General features: G+C 37.9%; 1 protein-coding gene across 8 annotated transcripts in view; it reads left to right on the forward strand.

Moving 5' to 3' along the window:
• Positions 1 to 21,838, forward strand: part of ITSN2 (intersectin 2) — a 172,642-nt gene that overhangs the window by 113,416 nt on the left and 37,388 nt on the right. For 7 of the 8 annotated variants that reach the window (XM_081254768.1, XM_081254770.1, XM_081254767.1 and 4 more), the window contains 4 exons: positions 12,647 to 12,692; positions 12,773 to 12,894; positions 14,617 to 14,713; positions 15,138 to 15,329. In XM_081254768.1, the coding sequence (XP_081110894.1) occupies positions 12,647 to 12,692; positions 12,773 to 12,894; positions 14,617 to 14,713; positions 15,138 to 15,329 (457 nt within the window). Of the gene's footprint in view, positions 1 to 12,646; positions 12,693 to 12,772; positions 12,895 to 14,616; positions 14,714 to 15,137; positions 15,330 to 17,025; positions 20,545 to 21,838 lie in introns of those variants that run through there. The other variant, XM_081254772.1, reaches the window with a different exon arrangement.

A 21,838-nucleotide genomic window follows, 5' to 3' on the forward strand; every position in this document is an offset into this window, starting at 1 on the left:
TTTTGCGAGTGGGATAAGGACCCTTAGAAGGGATAAGCCCTTTTAGCATAAACTCTAGACTTCCCAGGGTGGTGGGACAAGGAGCCAGTTGCAGTTTTATAGACAGTGTTTACAAGCACTACGTTACGTGTGGAGATAGGACACAGACACATTTAAAAGAGACTTTAAAATAGCCACTAACCTCATGTAGCCAACGTTCAACGGAGTAATAATTAATATGTGTCCAAGCCTCTGTTGAACATTCTGGAAAATGCAAAGATCTATAAGACTCTAGACCTCAGGGTCTCAGATTCTTGTGGTGGAGAAGTACTAGACCAGAGACATGTTCAAAGTCCAGAGGCATGGAGCCAGGAGCCAGCTTGCTGGAAGTGGCAACTGAGTGGCTACACTCATTACTGTAAAGCTAATGATGAATTAAAAACATATTTACTGAGCTGCTGCAGTCGATAAAAGCCCCAATTAAGGCACCATTAAGGGACTTAACAGCGTAGTGGTGGGGAAGCATTCCTGAAAAGGTTTAATGATCTCAGATCCTGACATAGCCGGGAAGTCGTTAGTCATTAATGCCACGTCTGGATCTCGATTATGAAGTTCTCTATAAGAAAACACTTGGCATATAATAGCACACAAGATTATACCTGATTTGTTACAGAGAGCAAGATATACCTTTTCAAACGTATTTTTAAATCTGTATGTGTTCAGGTAAGAAAAGTGGCCAATTATGAGCAGAAACTGCCTAGTGAAAATCCATAGCATGATTGCATGCCAATTAGATAAGCATTACCACTCAAGTAAAAAATAATAATAATGAAAATACAAAATGGAACATGGTATTGTACTGATTAATAAGACTGTGACTGTGCCTATAAAGTAATTCGATTAATTCCCAGTGTAATGTGTGGAAACTCCTTTAACATAAAACTACATTGAATCTAGAGAAAATTAAGCAGGTAGAGAGTCTCTGCCTTCTTAAGTATTCACGCACTTACTCGTTCATTCAACGGCTGTTCACTGAGAGCTGTGTAAGGCTTGGTCAGGGGCACTGGGAAACAGGTGAACAAAGCAGTTAAGGTACTCATGAAAGGTACAGTCCAAATAAATGATGATCGACTGTGATAAGTACAGTGAAGGAACAAACATGGTGCAGGTAACAACAGACTGAAGATCTTTTAAGATGAGGTGGTCAAGGGAAGGCCTCTGAGGAGCTGGTTCAACAAAGACCTGAACTGTAAAGAGGCCAGTCTTGAAAAGGCAAGCAGGGGAAGAAATGAGGGGTGGAACTTTTTGGCTATTTAACATCTGAATTCCTTTCCTGAATTCCTTCCCATGGTGTGAGTCTTGGTAAGGGGCAGGCTTCTCCAAAGCCCACCTACTCACTTTCCTAGCCTTCCTTGCAGTTAGAGTTTGGGAACATGACCCAGGCTTGGTCAGAGTCATCTGTCCAAGGCAGTGAATCAGGAACTGGTGATACCAAAAAGCAGAGCTGAGAATTTCTTTTGGTGGCAATGAGTGTGGTAGCAACATTCAGTTTTTGGAGCAGTGATTCCAAGATATCCTTGTCTAAGGGAGCATTGCATTCAGAGGCAAAGGCAACAGAGCCCTCTTCAGGCTGGTTCTGGGTGTGATTTTGGCTGAAGTTCTGTTTGTCCAGCTTTGCTTTGTCTCTTCCTAATCTCCAAACCTCGTATTGCAGCCTTCCTGGAAGTTCTGTGAGCCACCCAGTACACTCCGTTTGTCTTAGGCTTAAATCAGCCAGAGTCGGTTTCTGATGATTCCATCTAAAAATCCTGATAGACTGGAGTACGTTGCAGGTAGATGCATATGCAATAGCCCTAAGGTGGGAGGAGAGGGAGAGAGAGCTTGGAGGAACCAAGAAAACCCCCCAGTGGCAGCATTAGTGAAAAAGGTAGCAAGTGAATAAGATGGCTGCAGCCGGCGAGCCAGGCAAGAGCCAGAGCAAGCAGGTATGCGTAGCAGAAGCCGGAAATGTGCCGGGCCTAGCTTTTTCTCAGGGACACTCAACTAGCTCCCATGTCCTCATGGGATGTGTCTCTACTGGCCTCTGAGGACTCTGAGGCAGCGCTGAAGGGTTCTGGTTGGGTGGTTGCCACTCTGCTGTGCCAAGGAATTCCAGACTGTTCTCTATGGAGAAGGCTAAGCCCGAACTTGCCATTTCCAGCTCTGTGAGATGGCTCTCTCTTGCTCTCCTTTAAGTACCAAGATATGTATCTCCAAAGGCATTTATAGCATTAATTTGGTTATATGTTTTTGAGTGTCATATCCATCATTAGACACTAGCTAACTCCCTGAGGTCACAGTGGGGAGGTGGGATGATTGCATGCCTTGGATTAAGACAGATCTGGATTTTATCTCAGACAAGTTGCTTCACTTCTCTGAACCACAGTTTCTCATTTGAAAAATGAGGATACTAGTACCTCATTGAGGATTACATGCCCTGTAAGTTGCTATACAGTGCCTACCACATAGTAGGCACTCTGTGATACTACTCCTTTGTTCCTTAGTATTTCATGGAATTGAATAGAATCTTCTGCAGCTAGGAAAACAATATAAAATCCTTGCTTTTGTGCTTACCTTACTGTAAAGTGCTAATTTAGAATAAAGTAACTTACATTGCTTTCTTAGTTCAGAATTTGTTCATGAAAATATCCTTTTTCTTAAAAATTCCCTAAAGAGTTATTGCCATTTATTCAGTTCACTCCAGCAAAATTACTACCCCCCCAGAAAAGGACCATTTTTCCCCTTCTAACATCCCTATATTAATGATGTAGACTACAATTAAAACACTGCATCCAAAACCAGAAGGTAGATTTTGGGGTTTTTTTTGCGGTACGCAGGCCTCTCACTGTTGTGGCCTCTCCCATTGCGGAGCACAGGCTCCAGACGTGCAGGCCCAGCGGCCATGGCTCACGGGCCCAGCCGCTCCGCGGCATGTGGGATCTTCCCGGACCGGGGCACAAACCCGTGTCCCCTGCATCGGCAGGCGGACTCCCAACCACTGCGCCACCAGGGAAGCCCAGATTTTGTTATTCTTGGGAAACAGAGGAAGATATTACTCAAGCCTGATTGTCTTAGCCAAAATATTCCCTTATGTACTATTCCTTGGCCTTGAGTCTTTTTCATTTTAAGAACTTGAAATCATAGATGTTCTATAGGTTTGTCATTGATTGACCAAATACGTAACTCAGCTCTGAAGATATTAAAAACTTTAAAACATCACAAAACAAAAATCCTAGAGCCTCCCAAGCCCCTTGCTTACTGACTTGAACACCTTAATTTAATCTAATGAGTTGACAGTCTTAGCATCCTTTTCTTTCCTCCTTGGCTGCTGGTCTTTTTTTTTTTTTTTAATTTTTGAATTTTATTTATTTTTTTATACAGCAGGTTCTTATTAGTTATCCATTTTATACATATTAGTGTATACATGTCAATCCAAATCTCCAATTCATCATACCACCACCACTTTCCCCCTTGTTGTCCATACATTTGTTCTCTACATCTGTGTCTCTATTTCTGCCCTGCACAATGGTTCATCTGTACCATTTTTCGAGGTTCCACATATATGCGTTAATATATGATATTTGTTTTTCTCTTTCTGACTGACTTCACTCTGTATGACAGTCTCTAGATCCATCCATGTCTCAACAAATGACCCAGTTTTGTTCCTTTTTATGGCTGAGTAATATTCCATTGTATATATGTACCACATCTTCTTTATCCATTCATCTGTCGATGGGCATTTAGGTTGCTTCCATGACCTGGCTATTGTAAATAGTGCTGCAGTGAACATTGGGGTGCATGTGTCTTTTTGAATTATGGTTTTCTCAGGGTATACGCCCAGTAGTGGGATTGCTGGATCCTATGGTAATTCTATTTTTAGTTTTTTAAGGAACCTCCATACTGTTCTCCATAGTGGCTGTATCAGTTTACATTCCCACCAACAGTGCAAGAGGGTTCACTTTTCTCCACACCCTCTCCAGCATTTGCTGTTTGTAGATTTTCTGATGATGCCCATTCTAATGGTGTAAGGTGATACCTCAGTGTAGTTTTGATTTGCATTTCTCTAATAATTAGTGAGGTTGAGCAGCTTTTCATGTGCTTCTTGGCCATCTGTATGTCTTCTTTGGAGAAATGTCTATTTAGGTCTTCTGCCCATTTTTGGATTGGGTTGTTGCTTTTTTAGTATTGAGCTGCATGAGCTGTTTATATATTTTGGAGATTAATCCTTTGTCTGTTGATTCATTTGCAAATATTTTCTGCCATTCTGAGGGTTGTCTTTTCGTCTTGTTTATGGTTTCCTTTGCTGTGCAAAAACTTTGAAGTTTCATTAGGTCCCATGTGTTTATTTTTGTTTTTATTTCCATTACTCTAGGAGGTGGATCAAAAAAGATCTTGCTGTGATTTATGTCAAAGAGTGTTACTCCTATGTTTTCCTCTAAGAGTTTTATAGTGTCCAGTCTTACACTTAGGTCTCCAATCCACTTTGAGTTTATTTTTGGGTATGATGTTAGGGAGTGTTCTAATTTCATCCTTTTACATGTAGCTGTCCAGTTTTCCCAGTACCACTTATTGAAGAGACTGTCTTTTCTCCATTGTATATCCTTGCCTCCTTTGTCCTAGATTAGTTGACCCTACGTGCATGGGTTTATCTCTGGGCTTTCTATCCTGCTTCATTGATCTATATTTCTGTTTTTGTGCCAGTACCATATTGTCTTGATTACTGTAGCTTTGTAGTATAGTCTGAAGTCAGGGAGCCTGATTTCTCCAGCTCTGCTTTTTTCCCTCAAGACTGCTTTGGCTTTTTGGGGTCTTTGTGTCTCCATACAAATTTTAAGATTTTTTGTTCTATTTCTGTAAAAAATGCCATTGGTAATTTGATAGGGATTGCATTGAATCTGTAGATTGCTTTGCATAGTATAGTCATTTTAACAATATTGATTCTTCCAATCCAAGAACATGGTATATCTCTCCATCTGTTTGTATCATCTTTAATTTCTTTCATCAGTATCTTATAGTTTTCTGCATACAGGTCTTTTGTCTCCCTAGGTAGGTTTATTCCTAGGTATTTTATTCTTTTTGTTGCAGTGGTAAGTGGGAGTGTTTCCTTAATTTCTCTTTCAGATTTTTCATCATTAGTATATAGGAAAGCAAGAGATTTCTGTGCATTAATTTTGTATCCTGCAACTTTACCAAATTCATTGATTAGCTCTAGTAGTTTTCTGGTAGCATCTTTAGGGTTCTCTATGTATAGTATCATGTCATCTGCAAACAGTGACAGTTTTACATCTTCTTTTCCAATTTGTATTCCTTTTATTTCTTTTTCTTCTCTGATTGCCATGGCTAGGACTTCCAAAACTTTGTTGAATAATAGTGGTGAGAGTGGACATCCTTGTGTTGTTCCTGATCTTAGAGGAAATGCTTTCAGTTTTTCACCGTTAAGAATGATGTTTGCTGTGGATTTGTCGTATATGGCCTTTATTATGTTGAGGTAGGTTCCCTTTATGCCCACTTTCTGGAGAGTTTTCTGTCATAAATGGATGTTGAATTTTGTCAGAAGCTTTTTCTGCATCTATTGAGATGATCATATGGTTTTTCTTCTTCAGTTTGTTAATATGGTGTATCACGTTGAGTGATTTGCATATATTGAAGAATCCTTGTATCCCTGGGATAAATCCCACTTGATCATCGTGTATGATCCTTTTAATGTGTTGTTGGATTCTGTTTACTAGTATTTTGTGGAGGATTTTTGCATCTATATTCATGAGTGATATTGGTCTGTAATTTTCTTTTTTTTGTAGTATTTTTATCTGATTTTGGTATCAGGGTGATGGTGGCCTCATAGAATGAGTTTGGGAGTGTTCCTCCACAGTTTTTTGGAAGTGTTTGAGAAGAATGGGTGTTAGCTCTTCTCTAAATGTTTGATAGAATTCACCTGTGAAGCCATCTGGTCCTGGACGTTTGTTTGTTGGATGATTTTTAATCACAGTTTCAATTTCATTACTTGTGATTGGTCTGTTCATATTTTCTATTTCTTCCTGGTTCAGTCTTGGAAGGTTGTACCTTTCTAAGAATTTGTCCATTTCTTCCAGCTTGTCCTTTTTTTTTTTTTTCTTTTTGCGGTATGCGGGCCTCTCACTGTTGTGGCCTCTCCCGTTGCGGAGCACAGGCTCCGGATGCGCAGGCCCAGCGGCCATGGCTCACGGGCCCAGCCGCTCCACGGCATATGGGATCCTCCCAGACCGGGGCACGAACCCGCATCCCCTGCATCGGCAGGCGGACTCTCAACCACTGCGCCACCAGGGAGGCCCCTGGGTTGTCCATTTTATTGGCATACTTTGTATTTCTGTGGTATCTGTTGTAACTTCTCCGTTTTCATTTCTAATTTTATTGATTTGAGTCCTCTCCCTCTTTTACTTGATGGGTCTGGCTAATGGTTTATCAGTTTTGTTTATCTTCTCAAAGAACCAGCTTTTAGTTTTCTTGATCTTTGCTATTGTTTTCTTTGTTTCTATTTCATTTATTTCTGCTCTGATCTTTATGATTTCTTTCCTTCTGCTAACTTTGGGTTTTGTTTGTTCTTCTTTCTCTAGTTCCTTTAGGTGTAAGTTTAGATTGTTTATTTGAGATTTTTCTTGTTTCTTGATGTAGGCTTGTATAGTTATAAACTTCCCTCTTAGAACTGCTTTTGCTGCATCCCATAGGTTTTGGATTGTCGTGTTTTCGTTGTCATTTGTTTCTAGGTATTTTTTGATTTCCTCTATGATTTCTTCAGTGATCTCTTGGTTATTTAGTAACATATTGTTCAGCCTCCATGTGTTTGTATTTTTTACATTTTTTTCCCTGTAATTGATTTCTAATCTCATAGCATTGTGGTCAGAAAAGATGCTTGATATGATTTCAATTTTCTTAAATTTACTGAGGCTTGATTTGTGACCCAAGATGTGATCTATCCTGGAGAATGTTCCGTGCGCACATGAGAAGAAAGTATAATCTGCTGTTTTTTGATGGAATGTCCTATAAATATCAATTAAATCTGTCTGGTCTATTGTGTCATTTAAAGCTTGTGTTTCCATAGTAATTTTCTGTTTGGGTGATCTGTCCATTGGTGTAAGTGAGGTGTTGAAGTCCCCCACTATTATTGTGTTACTGTCGATTTCCTCTTTTATAGCTGTTAGCAGTTGCCTTATGTATTGAGGTGCTCCTATGTTGGGTGCATATTTATTTATAATTGTTACATCTTCTTCTTGGATTGATCCCTTCATCATTATGTAGTGTCCTTCCTTGTCTCTTGTAACATTCTTTATTTTAAAGTCTATTTTATCTGATATGAGTATTGCTATTCCAGCTTTCTTTTGATTTTCATTTGCATGAAATATCTTTTTCCATCCCCTCACTTTCAGTCTGTATGTGTCCCTGGGTCTAAAGTGGGTCTCTTGTAGACAACATATATATGGGTCTTGTTTTTGTATCCATTCAGCAAGCCTGTGTCTTTTGGTTGGAGCATTTAATCCATTCACATTTAAGGTAATTATTGATATGTATGTTCCTGTTACCATTTTCTTAATTGTTTTGGGCTCCTTTTCTTCTCTTGTGTTTCCCACTTAGAGAAGTTCCTTTAGCATTTGTTGTAAATCTGGTTTGGTGGTGCTGAATTCTCTTAGCTTTTGCTTGTCTGTAAAGCTTTTGATTTCTCCATTGAATCTGAATGAGATCCTTGCCAGGTAGAGTAATCTTGGTTGTAGTTTCTTCCCTTTCATCACTTTAAGTATATCATGCCACTCCCTTCTAGCTTCTAGAGTTTCTGCTGAGAAATCAGCTGTTAACCTTATGAGAGTTCCCTTGTATATTATTTGTTGTTTTTCCCTTGCTGCTTTCAATAATTTTTCTTTGTCTTTAATCTTTGACAGTTTGATTACTGCATGTCTCAGTGTGTTTCTCCTTGGGTTTATCCTGTATGGGACTCTCTGTGCTTCCTGGACTTGGGTGGCTATTTCCTTTCCCATGTTAGGGAAGTTTTTGACTGTAATCTCTTCAGATATTTTCTCGGGTCCTTTCTCTCTCTCTTCTCCTTCTGGGCCCCATATAATGCGAATATTGTTGCATTTAGTGTTGTCCCAGAGGTCTCTTAGGCTGTTTTCATTTCTTTTCATTCTTTTTCTTTATTCTGTTGTGCAGCAGTGAATTCCACCATTCCATGTTCCAGGTCACTTATCCGTTCTTCTGCCTCAGTTTTCTGCTTTTGATTCCTTCTAGTGTAGTTTTCTTTTCAGTTATTGTATTGTTATCTCTGTTTGTTTGTTCTTTAATTCTTCAAGGTCTTTGTTAAACATTTCTTGCATCTTCTCGATCTTTGACTCCATTCTTTTTCCGAGGTCCTGGATCATCTTCACTATCATTATTCTGAATTTTTTTTCTGGAAGGTTGCCTATCTCCAGTTCATTTAGTTGTTTTTCTAGGGTTTTATCTTGTTCCTCCATCTGGTATATAGCCCTCTGCCTTTTCATCTTGTCTGTCTTTCTGTGAATGTGGTTTTTGTTCCACAGGCTGCAGGATTGTCTTTATTTTATTTATTTATTTATTTATTTATTTATTTATTTATGGCTGTGTTGGGTCTTCGTTGCTGCACGTGGGCCTTCTCTAGTTGTGGCGAGTGGTGGCTACTCTTCGTTTGCGGTATGTGGTCTTCTCATTGTGGTGGCTTCTCTTGTTGCAGAGCACAGGCTCTTGGCACACGGGCTTCAGTAGTTGTGGCTCATGGGCTCTCGAGTGCAGGTTCAATAGTTGTGGTGCACGGGCTTACTTGCTCTGAGGCATCTGGGATCTTCCTGGACTAGGGATCAAACCCACGTCCCCTGCATTGGCAGGCAGATTCTTATCCACTGCACCATCAGGGAAGCCCCAAGTAACATGCTTTTAATGAAAAACAACTATGTATTCCTCCCTCCCCAAAAAAGTTTAATGAAAAGAATGGTATATTCTTTTGGTTGAAGTATATGAAGAAAATTCACCCTCACACAGATATGAGAGGAAACAAATATATTAATAACATTTGCAGATATCTGCAGATACTCTTCTTCGATATTACTACATCAAAACTTGAGAAGTGCTAAATTGTTGTAGGTTAGTTGCAACATGGAATCTGAAGCCATATCAGTGAACATTTCTTATTGTAACATTAAATTCACCAGTCTGTTTTGCACACTGAATATGATAACACCATTCATTGGTCATTTGGGAAATATTGAATCACTGAATTATGCAAATATTCCCCATATTGCTACATTTCATCATAAAATATTAAGAAAATCACATTTGTGGCTTAAAGACTGAAACATAAGACATGACACCATAAAACTCCTTGAAGAGATCATAGGCAAAACATTCTCTGACATTGATCGTACCAACGTTTTCGTAGGTCAGTCTCCCAAGGCAATAAAAATAAAAACAAAAATAAACAAATGGGACCTAAGCAACCTTACAAGCTTTTGCACAGCAAGGGAAACCATAAACAAAATGAAAAGAACCTACAGAATGGCAGAAAATATTTGCAAACAATTCAACAGAAAAGGGCTTAGTTTCCAATATATACAAGCAGCTCATACAACTCAACAACAACAAAAAACAAACAACTCAATCACAAAATGGGCAGAAGACTTAAATAGACATTTCTCCAAAGAAGAAATACAGATGGCCAATACACACATGAAAACATGCTCAACATTGCTGATTATTAAAGAAATGCAAATCAAAACTGCAACGAGGTACCACTCTACACTGGTCAGAATGGCCATCATTAAAAAGTCTAAAGGTAACAAATTCTGAAGAGGGTGTGGAGAAAATGGAACCCTCCTACACTGTTAGTGGGAATGTAAATTGATTCAGCTACTATGGAGAACAGTATGGGGAGGTTCCTCAGAAAACTAAAAATCGAATTACCATATGATCCTGCAATCCCACTCCTGGGCATATATCCAGACAAAACTATAATTCAAAAAGATACATGCAGTGGGAGGGATAAATTGGGAGATTGGGATTGACATATACACACTACTATATATAAAATAGATAACTAATAAGGACCTACTGGGAACAGGGGACTCTACTCAATACTCTGTAATGACCTATATGGGAAAAGAATGTAAAAAAGAATGCATGTATGTATATGTATAGCTGATTCACTTTGCTCTACAGCAGGAACTAACACAACATTGTAAATCAACTATACTCCAATAAAAATTAAAAGAAAAAAGATACGTGCACCCTTGTGTTCATAGCAGCACTGTTCACAATGGGTAAGACATGGCAGCAACCTAAATGTCCATCGACAGATGAATGGATAAAAAAGATGTGGCATATATACATATATATATGTATGTATGTATGGAATGGAATTCTACTCAGTCATAAAAAAAGAAAGGAATAATGCCATTGCAGCAACATGGATGCAACTAGAGATTATCATACTAAGTGAAGTAAGTCAGAAAGAGAAAGATAAATACCATATGGTATCACTTATATGTGGAATCTAAAATATAACACAAATGAACCTATCTGTGAAACAGAAACAGACTCACGGACATAGAGAACAGACTTGTGGTTGCCAGAGGTGAGGGGGTTGTGGGAGGGTTGGAGTTGGGAGGATGGGGTTAGCAGATGTAAGCTACTGTATATAGGAGTGGATACGTAACAAGGTCCTACTCTATAGCACAGGGAACTATATTCAATATCCTATGATAGGGACTTCCCTGGTGGCACAGTGGTTAAGAATCCACCTGCCCATGCAGGGGACACAGGTTCGAGCCCTGGTCCTGGAGGATCCCACGTGCCACGGAGCAACTAAACCCGTGCACCACGACTACTAAGCCTGTGCTCTAGAGCCTGAGAGCCACAACTACTGAAACCCGCGCGCCTAGACAAAGAGTAGGCCCTGCTTGCCGCCACTAGAGAAAGCCTGCGTGCAGCAAGGAAGACCCAATGCAGCCAAATAAATAAATAAAATTAATTAATTAATTAATTTAAAAAATCCTATGGAAAAGAATGTTAAAAAAAAGAATATATATGTATAACTGAATCACTTTGCTATACAACAGAAATGAACACAACATTGTAAATCAACCATACTTCTATAAAAAGCAAATCACATTTGTTAACATAGAAAAGTCCTTTAAGTACTTTGAAGCTGTCAAGCTCATGGTGGTAGATACCAGTTTTCCCAAATTTTAGTTTTCCCTTGAAAGCTTGAGTTTTATTGTTGGCAAAAATCCTGTCAGCTCTTTAACTTGAAGGGACAGGCTTACTTTATTCATCTTTGAGCAAATGTCTGCCAAATCTCAAGTCTGAATCATTTGTCATTAGTCATTTTTTCAAATAAAAACGCTGTTCCATGAAAAACCTAGTTTAGGACACAATTTAATCACCTAAGGCTTTTCCATGAGACAACCCTTATACTTCAGTATGCAGCAGAAATGCTTTGGGCACACTTCATTTAGTCACCCAGACTCTTTAAAAGATGTGTATCTGAGGATTAGGACTTAGTAAAATTTTTACTGCTTGATCAAGGACATGCTTAAGTGAAACTGGCCTTGTTTTCCTTTGAGCATGTGGCTGTGAAGAGTATTACGACTACTAGTATTATTTGGCACCACTGCTGTGATTTGTGCTAAGACATCAGCAATTTTACCCACCAGTGTAACTGTCAATACAGCAAAAGAGGCAAATAATAATGTCTTAGTACTGTTATGAAAGTAATTTTTATCTTCTAGACCCCTGAAAGGGGCTAGAAGGACTGCCCCCAGGGATCCACAAACCACACATTGAGAACCACAGACTGCTTAGGTTGCCTTCTGGCTCTGCCACTTAGAGGCTAGGTGACCTTGGATAAGTTACTTCACCTTTCTGTGTGTGTGTTTCACTTTCCTTCTCTGTAATATGGGGTTGATAATCATAATTACTTAATAGTGTTATTGCAAAAATTAACTAAGTGAATATATGTAAAATTCTTGCAACCCTACCTGTTACATAGTAAGTACTCAAAAAATGTTAGCTGTTGACTACCATCAACTCTGCTTGGGTGCTTTTACTACAGCTGTGTTCACTAAGAGAAAAAGAAATTTGACCGCTTCCCTTGTCTTGCTCATCCTATAAAGCCAAACAGGTCATAGTTGCTGGGGTATGCATTTTTTGTTCTTAGGTCAAGTTCAGGAGGAACATGGCAAAAAATTTAAAATAACATTACCTTGTATGCAGCAGGAGCTAAACTCACATATGCCTTAACATACCCAGAGCACATTTGTTTTATGTGGTAGACATTGATTCTAACCCCATTGATAAATGCAATGTATTTGTGTTTACGTTTAATACTCAGGAAAGATTCAGAAAATGAGCTATTCCTGTTGAGTCAGTGGATGCCAACATCAGCTACTTGTATATAATGTATTCTGTCGGAACCAGATCTCCCCATAAGTGCTGGATTCTTAATTTATTTGATTAATGTCAGATTAATCATTATTTTGCTCTTACTTGAAAGACACAAGGACCCTGGGAGTAGAAGTCTCTAGTTCCTCATAGCCTTTGTGCTCTACATGTAGATTGTTGGACAGTGATAAAACAGTCTGTCTTTTCCTTACAGGACTTTGGGAGTGCTAGCAAATCCGGAGCATCAAACAGGAAACCTGGTATGTATCGTCATGAAGCTGGGAAACTACTGAAGTGTTCAGTAGTCTTGAGTGCAGTTTCTCATTTTTCCTCTTTTCAGAGATTGCTCAAGTAACTTCAGCGTATGTGGCTTCTGGTTCTGAACAGCTTAGCCTTGCACCAGGACAGTTAATATTAATTCTAAAGAAAAATGCAAGTGGCTGGTGGCAAGGGGAGTTACAGGTAATAACCTTTAAATAACGTTTATTAACTTTATTATAAAAGTAATGCATACTCATTAGAAAAATAAGGTTAATAAAAATTTTAGATCACCTATAATCATACCACTTGGAGGTAGTCATTATTACCATTTTAGTATCTTATGTTTCTCTCTTGCCTTTTGCCTGTTTATTTTTAAACAGTTGATGTCACAAGTAACAATAGGAAGAGTAATTTCCCTAAAGACATAATTGTTTTCCAATAATAGCTGTTTTAATAAACCACAGGACACTTTCTTAAAGGAAAGCTTAGCATCATCTTTGCCTGGGATAACCCCAGGCTTGCGGTATAACTTCCAGGCTGAGTGCTAAGAAAATACTATTCACTGGACAGTCCCCCCTGCCCCCATAGTCTTATGTTTTTGAAACAGCAGTGCAAGGAAAGGAACTGCAGGAGTAAATGAGCCTGGTTTTTTCTTAAAATGTTAACAGAGATAGTAATTGCATGTTTTGATACAGAGAGAGGAGTTTTTTCTCACTCCTAAAATTTCCTTACTAGTTAAAACTAAAAAGCATTTTAGGATTAAAAGATGATGACAGGTGTAAGAGCTGGATTTTTACATGAAATTGATATACGATTGTAATATGGAGGATTAACTTAGCATCATTCTTGCAAATCAGGGTCTTACAGTTTCTAAAGAAAAGTAGAGGTTGAAAATTCAGTATCTTCTTGACTAAACCCCTGAAATTTCACCTTCTGATTTACTTTGAAGATTGACCCAACTAAGTGGGAGATGTGGCTTTCCACAAATTTTGTTTATGATCTCCTGATTAATTATTAACAAAGCCCCAAGAGGTATTTACTGTGAGCTATATCATTAAGTGTTGACTTGAACTTATTAGGAGAACATTAGAAAGGTTTTTTTAGTTTAGAGATATTATTTGTGTGAAAAATGCAGAGAAATTTGAGCCTGAAAGATCTCCAAATAGACTTCTACAAATAGTGTTGAGATGCATATTGAATCTTCCAGTTGTTTAATACTGACGTGGAAGGCCGATGCAGAATTCAGGTGTTCACAAGACACCCTCCCTTCTAACACCAGTCATAAGTTTGGAGGTCCCCAAGACCACTCCCGAGTTCAGTAATTCGCCATAAGGGCTCACAGAAGGCTATTATACTCAGGGTTATGGATTATTACAGCAAAAGGATTTAGATTAAAATTAGCCAAGGGAAGAGATGTATGGGGCAGAGTTCAGGAGGATTCCAAACACAGAGCTTCCAGTTGTCCTCTGCCCATGGAGTCATGGACATCATTAAATCCTCCTGGCAACAATAGCCATGGAGTATTGCCAAGCAAAGCAGCTCACTTGAGCCTTCGTTTCCAGAGTGTTTACTGGGGCCCCATCACGTAGACACAGTTGACTGCCCACATGGCTGAACTCAGTCTCCAGTCCCTCCAGAGGCTGAGTTCGTACTATGACCCAGAGGGCCCACCATAAATCACATCATTAGGCTATCTGGCATGGTTAAGGCCCCCACATAAAGTGAGACACTCTTAACAGTCAAGACCTTCCAGAGGTTTAGAGATTACCTTATTACCTTCCAGGAGCCAAAGGCAAAGACCAGACCTCTCTTTGGGCAAGTTTAAATTCTTTACTACACAGCCAGGGTTTTTCTCATTTTTAGTTTATGTCTCAATAATTGTCTTTAGTCTCATCTTTTATATTCTTTTTGGTAATTTTATAGGCCAGAGGAAAAAAGCGACAGAAGGGATGGTTCCCTGCCAGCCATGTTAAACTTTTGGGTCCAAGTAGTGAAAGAACTACACCTGCCTTTCATCCTGGTATGGAAATGGGTTAACTTGTATTTCATCTTAGAGAAGTTTTGTTAAAACTTAGCCCTTCTTAGATTAGCTGATTCTTTGAAAAATATTTTAGAATTTGTTCTTTCCTTACCTCTGCCTAAAAGTAATATTTCAATGAGAACTTCCTTTCTAAAAAGTTCTGTGTAGAAACAGCCAACTGTTCGGTGACACTTGAACTACCTCACTCCTTGAAATATTTTAATTGCTATACCATCATACTTTAAAGCAAACCAGCTGCTTGGATTTCTAACTGCATTTGGGAAATTCTTGTTTTTGTAAAACAGGGAATGGGGGAAGGAGGGTGGGAGAAAACAGCTAAAGGGAAATTTTAGCTGAATTTTAACATATGATCCTTGTAGGAATAATTATTTTGTTTGTTACTTTGTTGTTCTTTTTCTGGTAGTGTGTCAGGTGATCGCCATGTATGACTATATAGCAAATAATGAGGATGAGCTAAACTTCTCCAAGGGGCAACTTATTAATGTTTTGAACAAAGATGATCCTGACTGGTGGCAAGGAGAAATCAATGGGGTGACTGGTCTCTTTCCTTCAAATTATGTTAAGATGACGACAGACACGGATCCAAGTCAGCAGTGTGAGTAATATCAAATTATTTACTTCTTAACTAGTGCATAAGCTTTAATGTGCAACATTGCATTCATTACTGCTCTGAATCAGATCTTAAACTTAGCACTCTTAGCAAATGTTATATTAACATTTAAAGTAAGAAAATATAACAGGAAACTTTCACAAGTTAAGAAGTTATACTGCTTTTTTTCAAATACTTTTTTCCTAGCTTCAGACCCTACTATTAGATTTTATCTGAAAAAAGTTCTAATTCTCTCATGGGTTCTTTGGTATGATAACAGTCTATACTGCAACTTCCCTTTACACCAGCCTTTTTCAGCTTAAAATAAAGAGTAGCTGGCAATTACCCTATTTACCTATTCAAAATGACCCTTTTAGTGCACAGGTGCTATTAATTTTGCAACCTTCTCATTTATTTCCCACATTTTTACATATCATCCAGGTTAGGAGAAAATTTAAAAGAAAATGATAAAATTTATTTTATAAATAAAGTGCTTGCAAAACTCATTAGGTGATTTTTTTAGGTAGATAACTCATACTGCAAGAGATATATGAATTAAGATCTATTTCACTACTTTTACAACAAGGGTCCAGATCTCAATGTATGAGATTTGGTATTACATAAAATTATCTCTTGGTAGTTACCTAGCCTTTCTTATATTTGAGAATAAACATAGCATTAATAATTAGAGAATAAACAGTACTTGGAAATATTTTTTACTTTTATAAAATAGATGTCACTTTTCCCCACCCTTTTGATTTTTTTGTCTTCTTAAATATGTCATGATTTATATTTTTCTCATTCTTGTGAAATTATTGAAAAGCTTTAGCCTTTCGTTTTAACTTAGCTTCTAAGAACATATAAATGGTAAAAAGCTGAGATGTGTTTATGATTCAGTGCAAGTATTGTGAATTTACTTTGTACTATATAATTTTAAAATATTAGTGCATTATTTTCACTTTAGAGCTTATAAGATTGTTCGGATTTTGGGAGAAGACTTTTCTTTAGATAAAGCAACTGAATTTCCCAATTTGGAGGTGGAGTCCAGTTTTTTATGGTTTGAATATTCCTAAAAGTATCTCAGGGTTTTAGGAGAGGTAGTAAAGAAAATTATAACAACTTGGATTACCTAAATGAATGACCATTTTTAAACTCTGCTGATGGTTTGGCAGTTTTCAGTGCTTGCCAGTTTATCTGATTAACTAGAAATACCTGAGGTGTCTTTCCTGGACCTGAGAGAGGAAGGTACTTTTCAAACCTACTGGGTCTGGAAGATCTTTGACTAAGTGATCCCTGGAGGCATTCTGGTTTGTCAGTACATTTGGCTTTTATAGTGTCTACAATGTAAAGTGATAGTTTTCCAAAGGTTTTGTTGTTGTTTATCTTGTTTTTCAGTGGTGGAACTTTTTTCCAATTAAGTCGTATATAATAAGGAATACAAAAAACAGATAAAAGCTGTTCTAAAGGAAGAACAGCCAGGAGTGTATGAGTCAGTGAAAACTGGTTAAGTTTTAGACTATCATTTGTGTTTCTGTAGCCCTTATAAATATTACTTGCATTTTATTATGTAGTTAGGATGTTTTCTAAAGGTTGAGAATTTTAATAGTTCAAATTTGTTGATGTGGCATGTAATCAGTAGAATTTTTTCTCACCCACTTGATTTACTTTATGTTCATTTTATTCCTCATTTTTCTTTTTATAGGACCCAATGTTGTCTTCCAGTGTGAAAGCACCCCAGAGACCCACTATCCAAGTTTGACTCTAGCGTGGAGGCAGGGCAGGCAGCCCTGGTCAAATATCTCCTACACAATTCGTTAACTTCGTTCGAATGTTAGAGCCACTTGTGATTATCTCTTCGTGTTTCTAATTTACAGTTAAAATTTATTTGTAACAAGTTAAAGGATAGTGGGTCTTTGTGTGGCTTTCCCTGCTGTTCACTCTGGCATCCTTTAGCAGTTTTCTTCTTTTTTAATTTGGTAATTGTAGGTCATTAGCATGCATGTTGAGTTTGCCCTTACATGGTGGGAGTTCAAACACACAAAGACCCACTATTTGCACAAACTTTTCTCGCTGGTTTGGAATGGGCTGCCATGCTTTTCTAATGTTATTGCAACATGTATATTCATTACAGAATTCAGAATTGCTTATGTTTTGCTATTATGTTTGATCTAATCCTAATCACAGTGAGCTCTTAATTGGTTCAATATGTGATTTGTCCCTCAGTATGCACTGTTTATTACTTTCTAATATGCCACTATGAGTACCAATATTTAAATTTGTTTAAAGGCCAAGAATTGGAAATATCCCTTTCTCTATTTTCTGTGTATTTTGGGGTGGGAGCAATAACACTTTGAGGGAACTTTTCTTATCTCACAGAAGAGGAAAGTGGCCTGCCCCAGCAGTATGTGCAGAGCAGGGTATGTTTTATCTGTTCCGGCTGCCCAAGAATGAGTCCTGTACATGGGAGTTCGCTTGGGATCTCTGTGGTCTGGGCTCATGAAGAAGCTTCACGTGCTGCAGCGGTCAGTTGTTACTTCTTTACTAATGAGCTAAAAATGGATTATTTTTGAGGAATGAAAGGCTCCCTTCATTGACCATGAGATATGAAACCTTCTCTTCCTTAGAGCATTTATATCTGTACATTTTGAAGTCAAAATTCATGTTATCTATTTTAATTAGGTGGCTACTTGTCCCAGGTCACAAAGGGACACTGGTTGACACTCTTCTTAATGTATTTAGTAAAGATCATAAGGAATCCTTGAAGAATTTAAATGCCCATGAAGTAGGCAGACAGTCTCTGTCTAGTTGAGAATGAATTCAGTGAAGGAAAGATGTGTGAGAGCTGGCATTCCTCTATGTCCATGAAGCTGCTTTGTGGCTAGAGGGTTGATTTTACCATTCAGAATTCTCTGGCTACTATCTATTCTTCAACCACATTGGCTACTTGGGCATAGGATTTTACTTCTTTTCCTTGAATGGAAAACTTTAAAGATAATAAACATTATTATAAACTAATAAACATGAGAGTACTTAGCTGAAACAAAAGGGAGTTTTAGTGGTCAGTATTAAACTATATTTGAAAATCAATGAGAAGTTTATGCAATTTAAAATGTTTACAAACTGCAGTGCAATCTACTGTTTATGAATGTCCAAGTATTATCAGGAAAAGTGTACATACAATCACAGAGTCTTATTTCCTCACACAGTTCTTTAAGAAGAGTGAAATATGTTTTTATATATCTGAGTTTTAAGTTACAGGCATATTTGTGCAATATTTGTGTAAATGAGCCTATTCATTATAAATGAATGATTTTAGTCATACATTGCCTGAGTCATAACTTTACAACACTTGAGAAAGAATCAACAGTTTAGTTAGAACGTCACAAAGTTCAAATGTCTGTGTTCCAAAATACTTCACATCATTGGGATGTATGGTGATATGTATGTGTGCTCCCTGAGGCAGGGATTTCTAGTTATTAGACCACCTCAACTTTTAGCATTTGGCATCATCATGATACTTTTTTTTTTTTGCGGTATGCGGGCCTCTCACTGTCGCGGCCTCTCCCATTGCGGAGCACAGGCTCTGGACGCACAGGCCCAGCGGCCATGGCTCATGGGCCCAGCCGCTCCGCGGCATGTGGGATCTTCCCGGACCGGGGCATGAACCCGTGTCCCCCGCGTCAGCAGGCAGACTCTCAACCACTGCGCCGCCAGGGAAGCCGTATCATGATACTTTTATAAAATATGACATATAGGAAAGCAATAATACTATTTTACAGGTGGCATAACAGATTTGCCTGCAGTCACTAAAGGGTAGAGTGTAAAGACTGAGTCCTTGTGAATTCAGCTGATCTTCTAAATTGTACAGTTTACTTGGTCTTGCCTTTTATTTTCTGAACTTTTTGCTTTTGCAACCATTAGTTGGGTTCAAATTAAGGGCAGTTACTTTAAATCCATTTTAAACCCTGAGGTTAGAAATTAGACCACTTAATTAGTCACATGATTTGGTATAACATTTTCTCCTTATAATTTTGAATTTGGGTTTATTTAATACGCTGATAAATTATTTCAAAAGTATTTTTGTAGCTCAAATTGCTTCACTTTTACACTGATAAATATAGATTATTAAGAATGACATTCAGGTAGAGCTTAGTATCTGTAAATCAGTTCGCAAATAATATATTCATCAGGTACCTATGGACTAAATCACATAATGGCATATTTAAGCTGAGTGTCTAGGAAATAAATTTACTGTATTTACAGAAATACCCCTCTTTGTTTAGGTATTTTGTCATATCTTTGAGAAGAAACTAAAAGCAAAGGAAATGGTATGACATATAATAATAACTTGTCCTTCTTAAAAGAGCATGCAGTCCTTTGCAATACCTCGTATTCAGCCACATATTTGTTCTCATTCAGTATAAGAGGCAGCTTTCCATTTACTTAGAAAGCAACATTGGAAGGAGTTTATCAGGAAAATAAAATTTTAGAATGAACAAATCTGAACCCTGTAGGAGGTAAAGAATGAAAATTTATTTAAAAATTGCAATATGTGCTAATCATTTTTAAAATTTACTTAAAAATTGCAATATGTGCTAATCATTTTAATCACATATATGATTAAACCTGATGGGTTTTTCAGCAATGAAAAAATCAGTTCTAAGACCAAAGCTGATTTTTTTAGAAAACTTGAAAATCTAAATCAACCCTACCTGTTGTATAGTTTCCTCTAAAACTTTATCCTAAGGAATCATTTTAAAATAATACAACTATTAAAACAAGGTAACTGCTATTTTAGTGTTTTAAAATATAATATGAATACTGATAGTTTAAAATAAAGGAACTGGGGGGAGGAAAAGTAGAGAAAGAAATGCCAATTTCAGTCCAAAGCTTTATTTGCCAAGTTTTCTTAGGATGAATTTTACCAGGTTATAAGTTCTTGTAAACAGAATCTATAATGGAAATACTGAGAGACTTTTGCCTGAAGTGGCATTATTGGATGCTGCTGTGATGCTACTGTAATGTAATAAATTATTAAATTGTTGCAAAGTGCTGTTTTTTTGCCTTAAATTTTTATTTCGTGCGTCTTGAAAACTATAGTATTAAAGGTCTTGAGATTGTGCAAATGCTGGAAACGCTTGGCATGAGGTCATCCGTTTTTATTTTTACAAAATTGTAATATAACTATGCAAGTGTGTTTATTAAAAGGACACAAACTACATTACTTGTATTGTGTATTTCTTTTGAAGCATCCTTTAAACTAATTGTTTATATGTAGTCCTGGTTGAATTTCTTTGGAATGTCTCTTTTTCCTTAACATAGTCTCTGGGTCCAGACCAGCAAATTGTTTTATAGTAGGGGGACAAAGGAAAATTTTAAGTGGTAAAGATTGAGATTTTGATCCAAGATAAGCATATGTATCTCAAAAGCAAAAGAAATTTTGATTTGAAAGTAAAAGAAAATATAATCTAGGATAATAATAGACTACTATGTTATTTATAATTTTTATTCCAACTTTTTCTCCAAAAAGATTGGAAGGAATTTACAATACTCACTGCAAATGTAGACTAAGATATTTTTAGTACAAAATAAGAGTCTGTATGCAGTGAAAGAAGCTGAAGTGGTTGCTTGGGGGGTACCAGAGTTAAGCAGAGTTTTACAGTTAAATAATCAAGTTGGTGGTTTCACCTTGAGTGAAAAAAAACATTGATCAAAATCCAGCCCATCCATCAATGTCTGACATCAACAATCTCTTTCCAAAATCTTTCCTCATCTCTGGAAAGTCATTCAATTAACATATGTTGAGTATTTGCAAATGCAGAGTACTAGGTGCTGAGAATACGCAAATGAGTGCCAGGTGATCCTGGCCTCAGGTAGTGCCTAACTCTGTGAAGGGATCAGGCACATACGCAGATAAGTATAAAACAGCCTGCTAAGCACACTGATATTAGATATTACTGGGCACCAAGAGAGTACAGATGAGGAATACCTAACTCAACCGTAGATTGGTGAATTAGAGAGGACTTCCTGGAGGAGGCAACTGCCAGAGTCATAAGATCAGTAGGAGTAAGCCAGATTGGAGGGTGGGATGGTGGAGAGTGTGATGGAGACAAGCAGCAGCCGGGTGGAGGAGGAGAGGTGCGTTTATAAGGAGTTCATTATTGCTGGAGTGGAAGTGGAAAGCCAGCAACACTGAATGCTGACACTTGAGAGCAGACCGAGGGCTAAACCAGAGATTCCTAGCTTGGCTGCTCACTGGAATCACCTGGGGACCTTTAACAAGCTATTGATGCCTGAGTCCCGATTTAAATGGCCTGTGGTGGGGCCTGGGCGTGGGGATTTTTAAGAACTCCTCAGGTGATTCTGATATGAAGCCAAGGTGGAGAAAAAGTCATGAAACTGAGTCAAGACTTGTTTCTGAGGGAACCTTGGCAGGAGTTGGGGATTGATGGGATGCATGGTCAGGTGGAAGGTCAGTTTGACTCCCAGGTTTGTATCTTGGTGACAGGGCGGAA

Source organism: Mesoplodon bidens (assembly GCF_964165515.1).
Source record: "Mesoplodon bidens genome assembly, chromosome: 14".
In the NCBI taxonomy this organism is placed as follows: Eukaryota; Metazoa; Chordata; class Mammalia; order Artiodactyla; family Ziphiidae; genus Mesoplodon; species Mesoplodon bidens.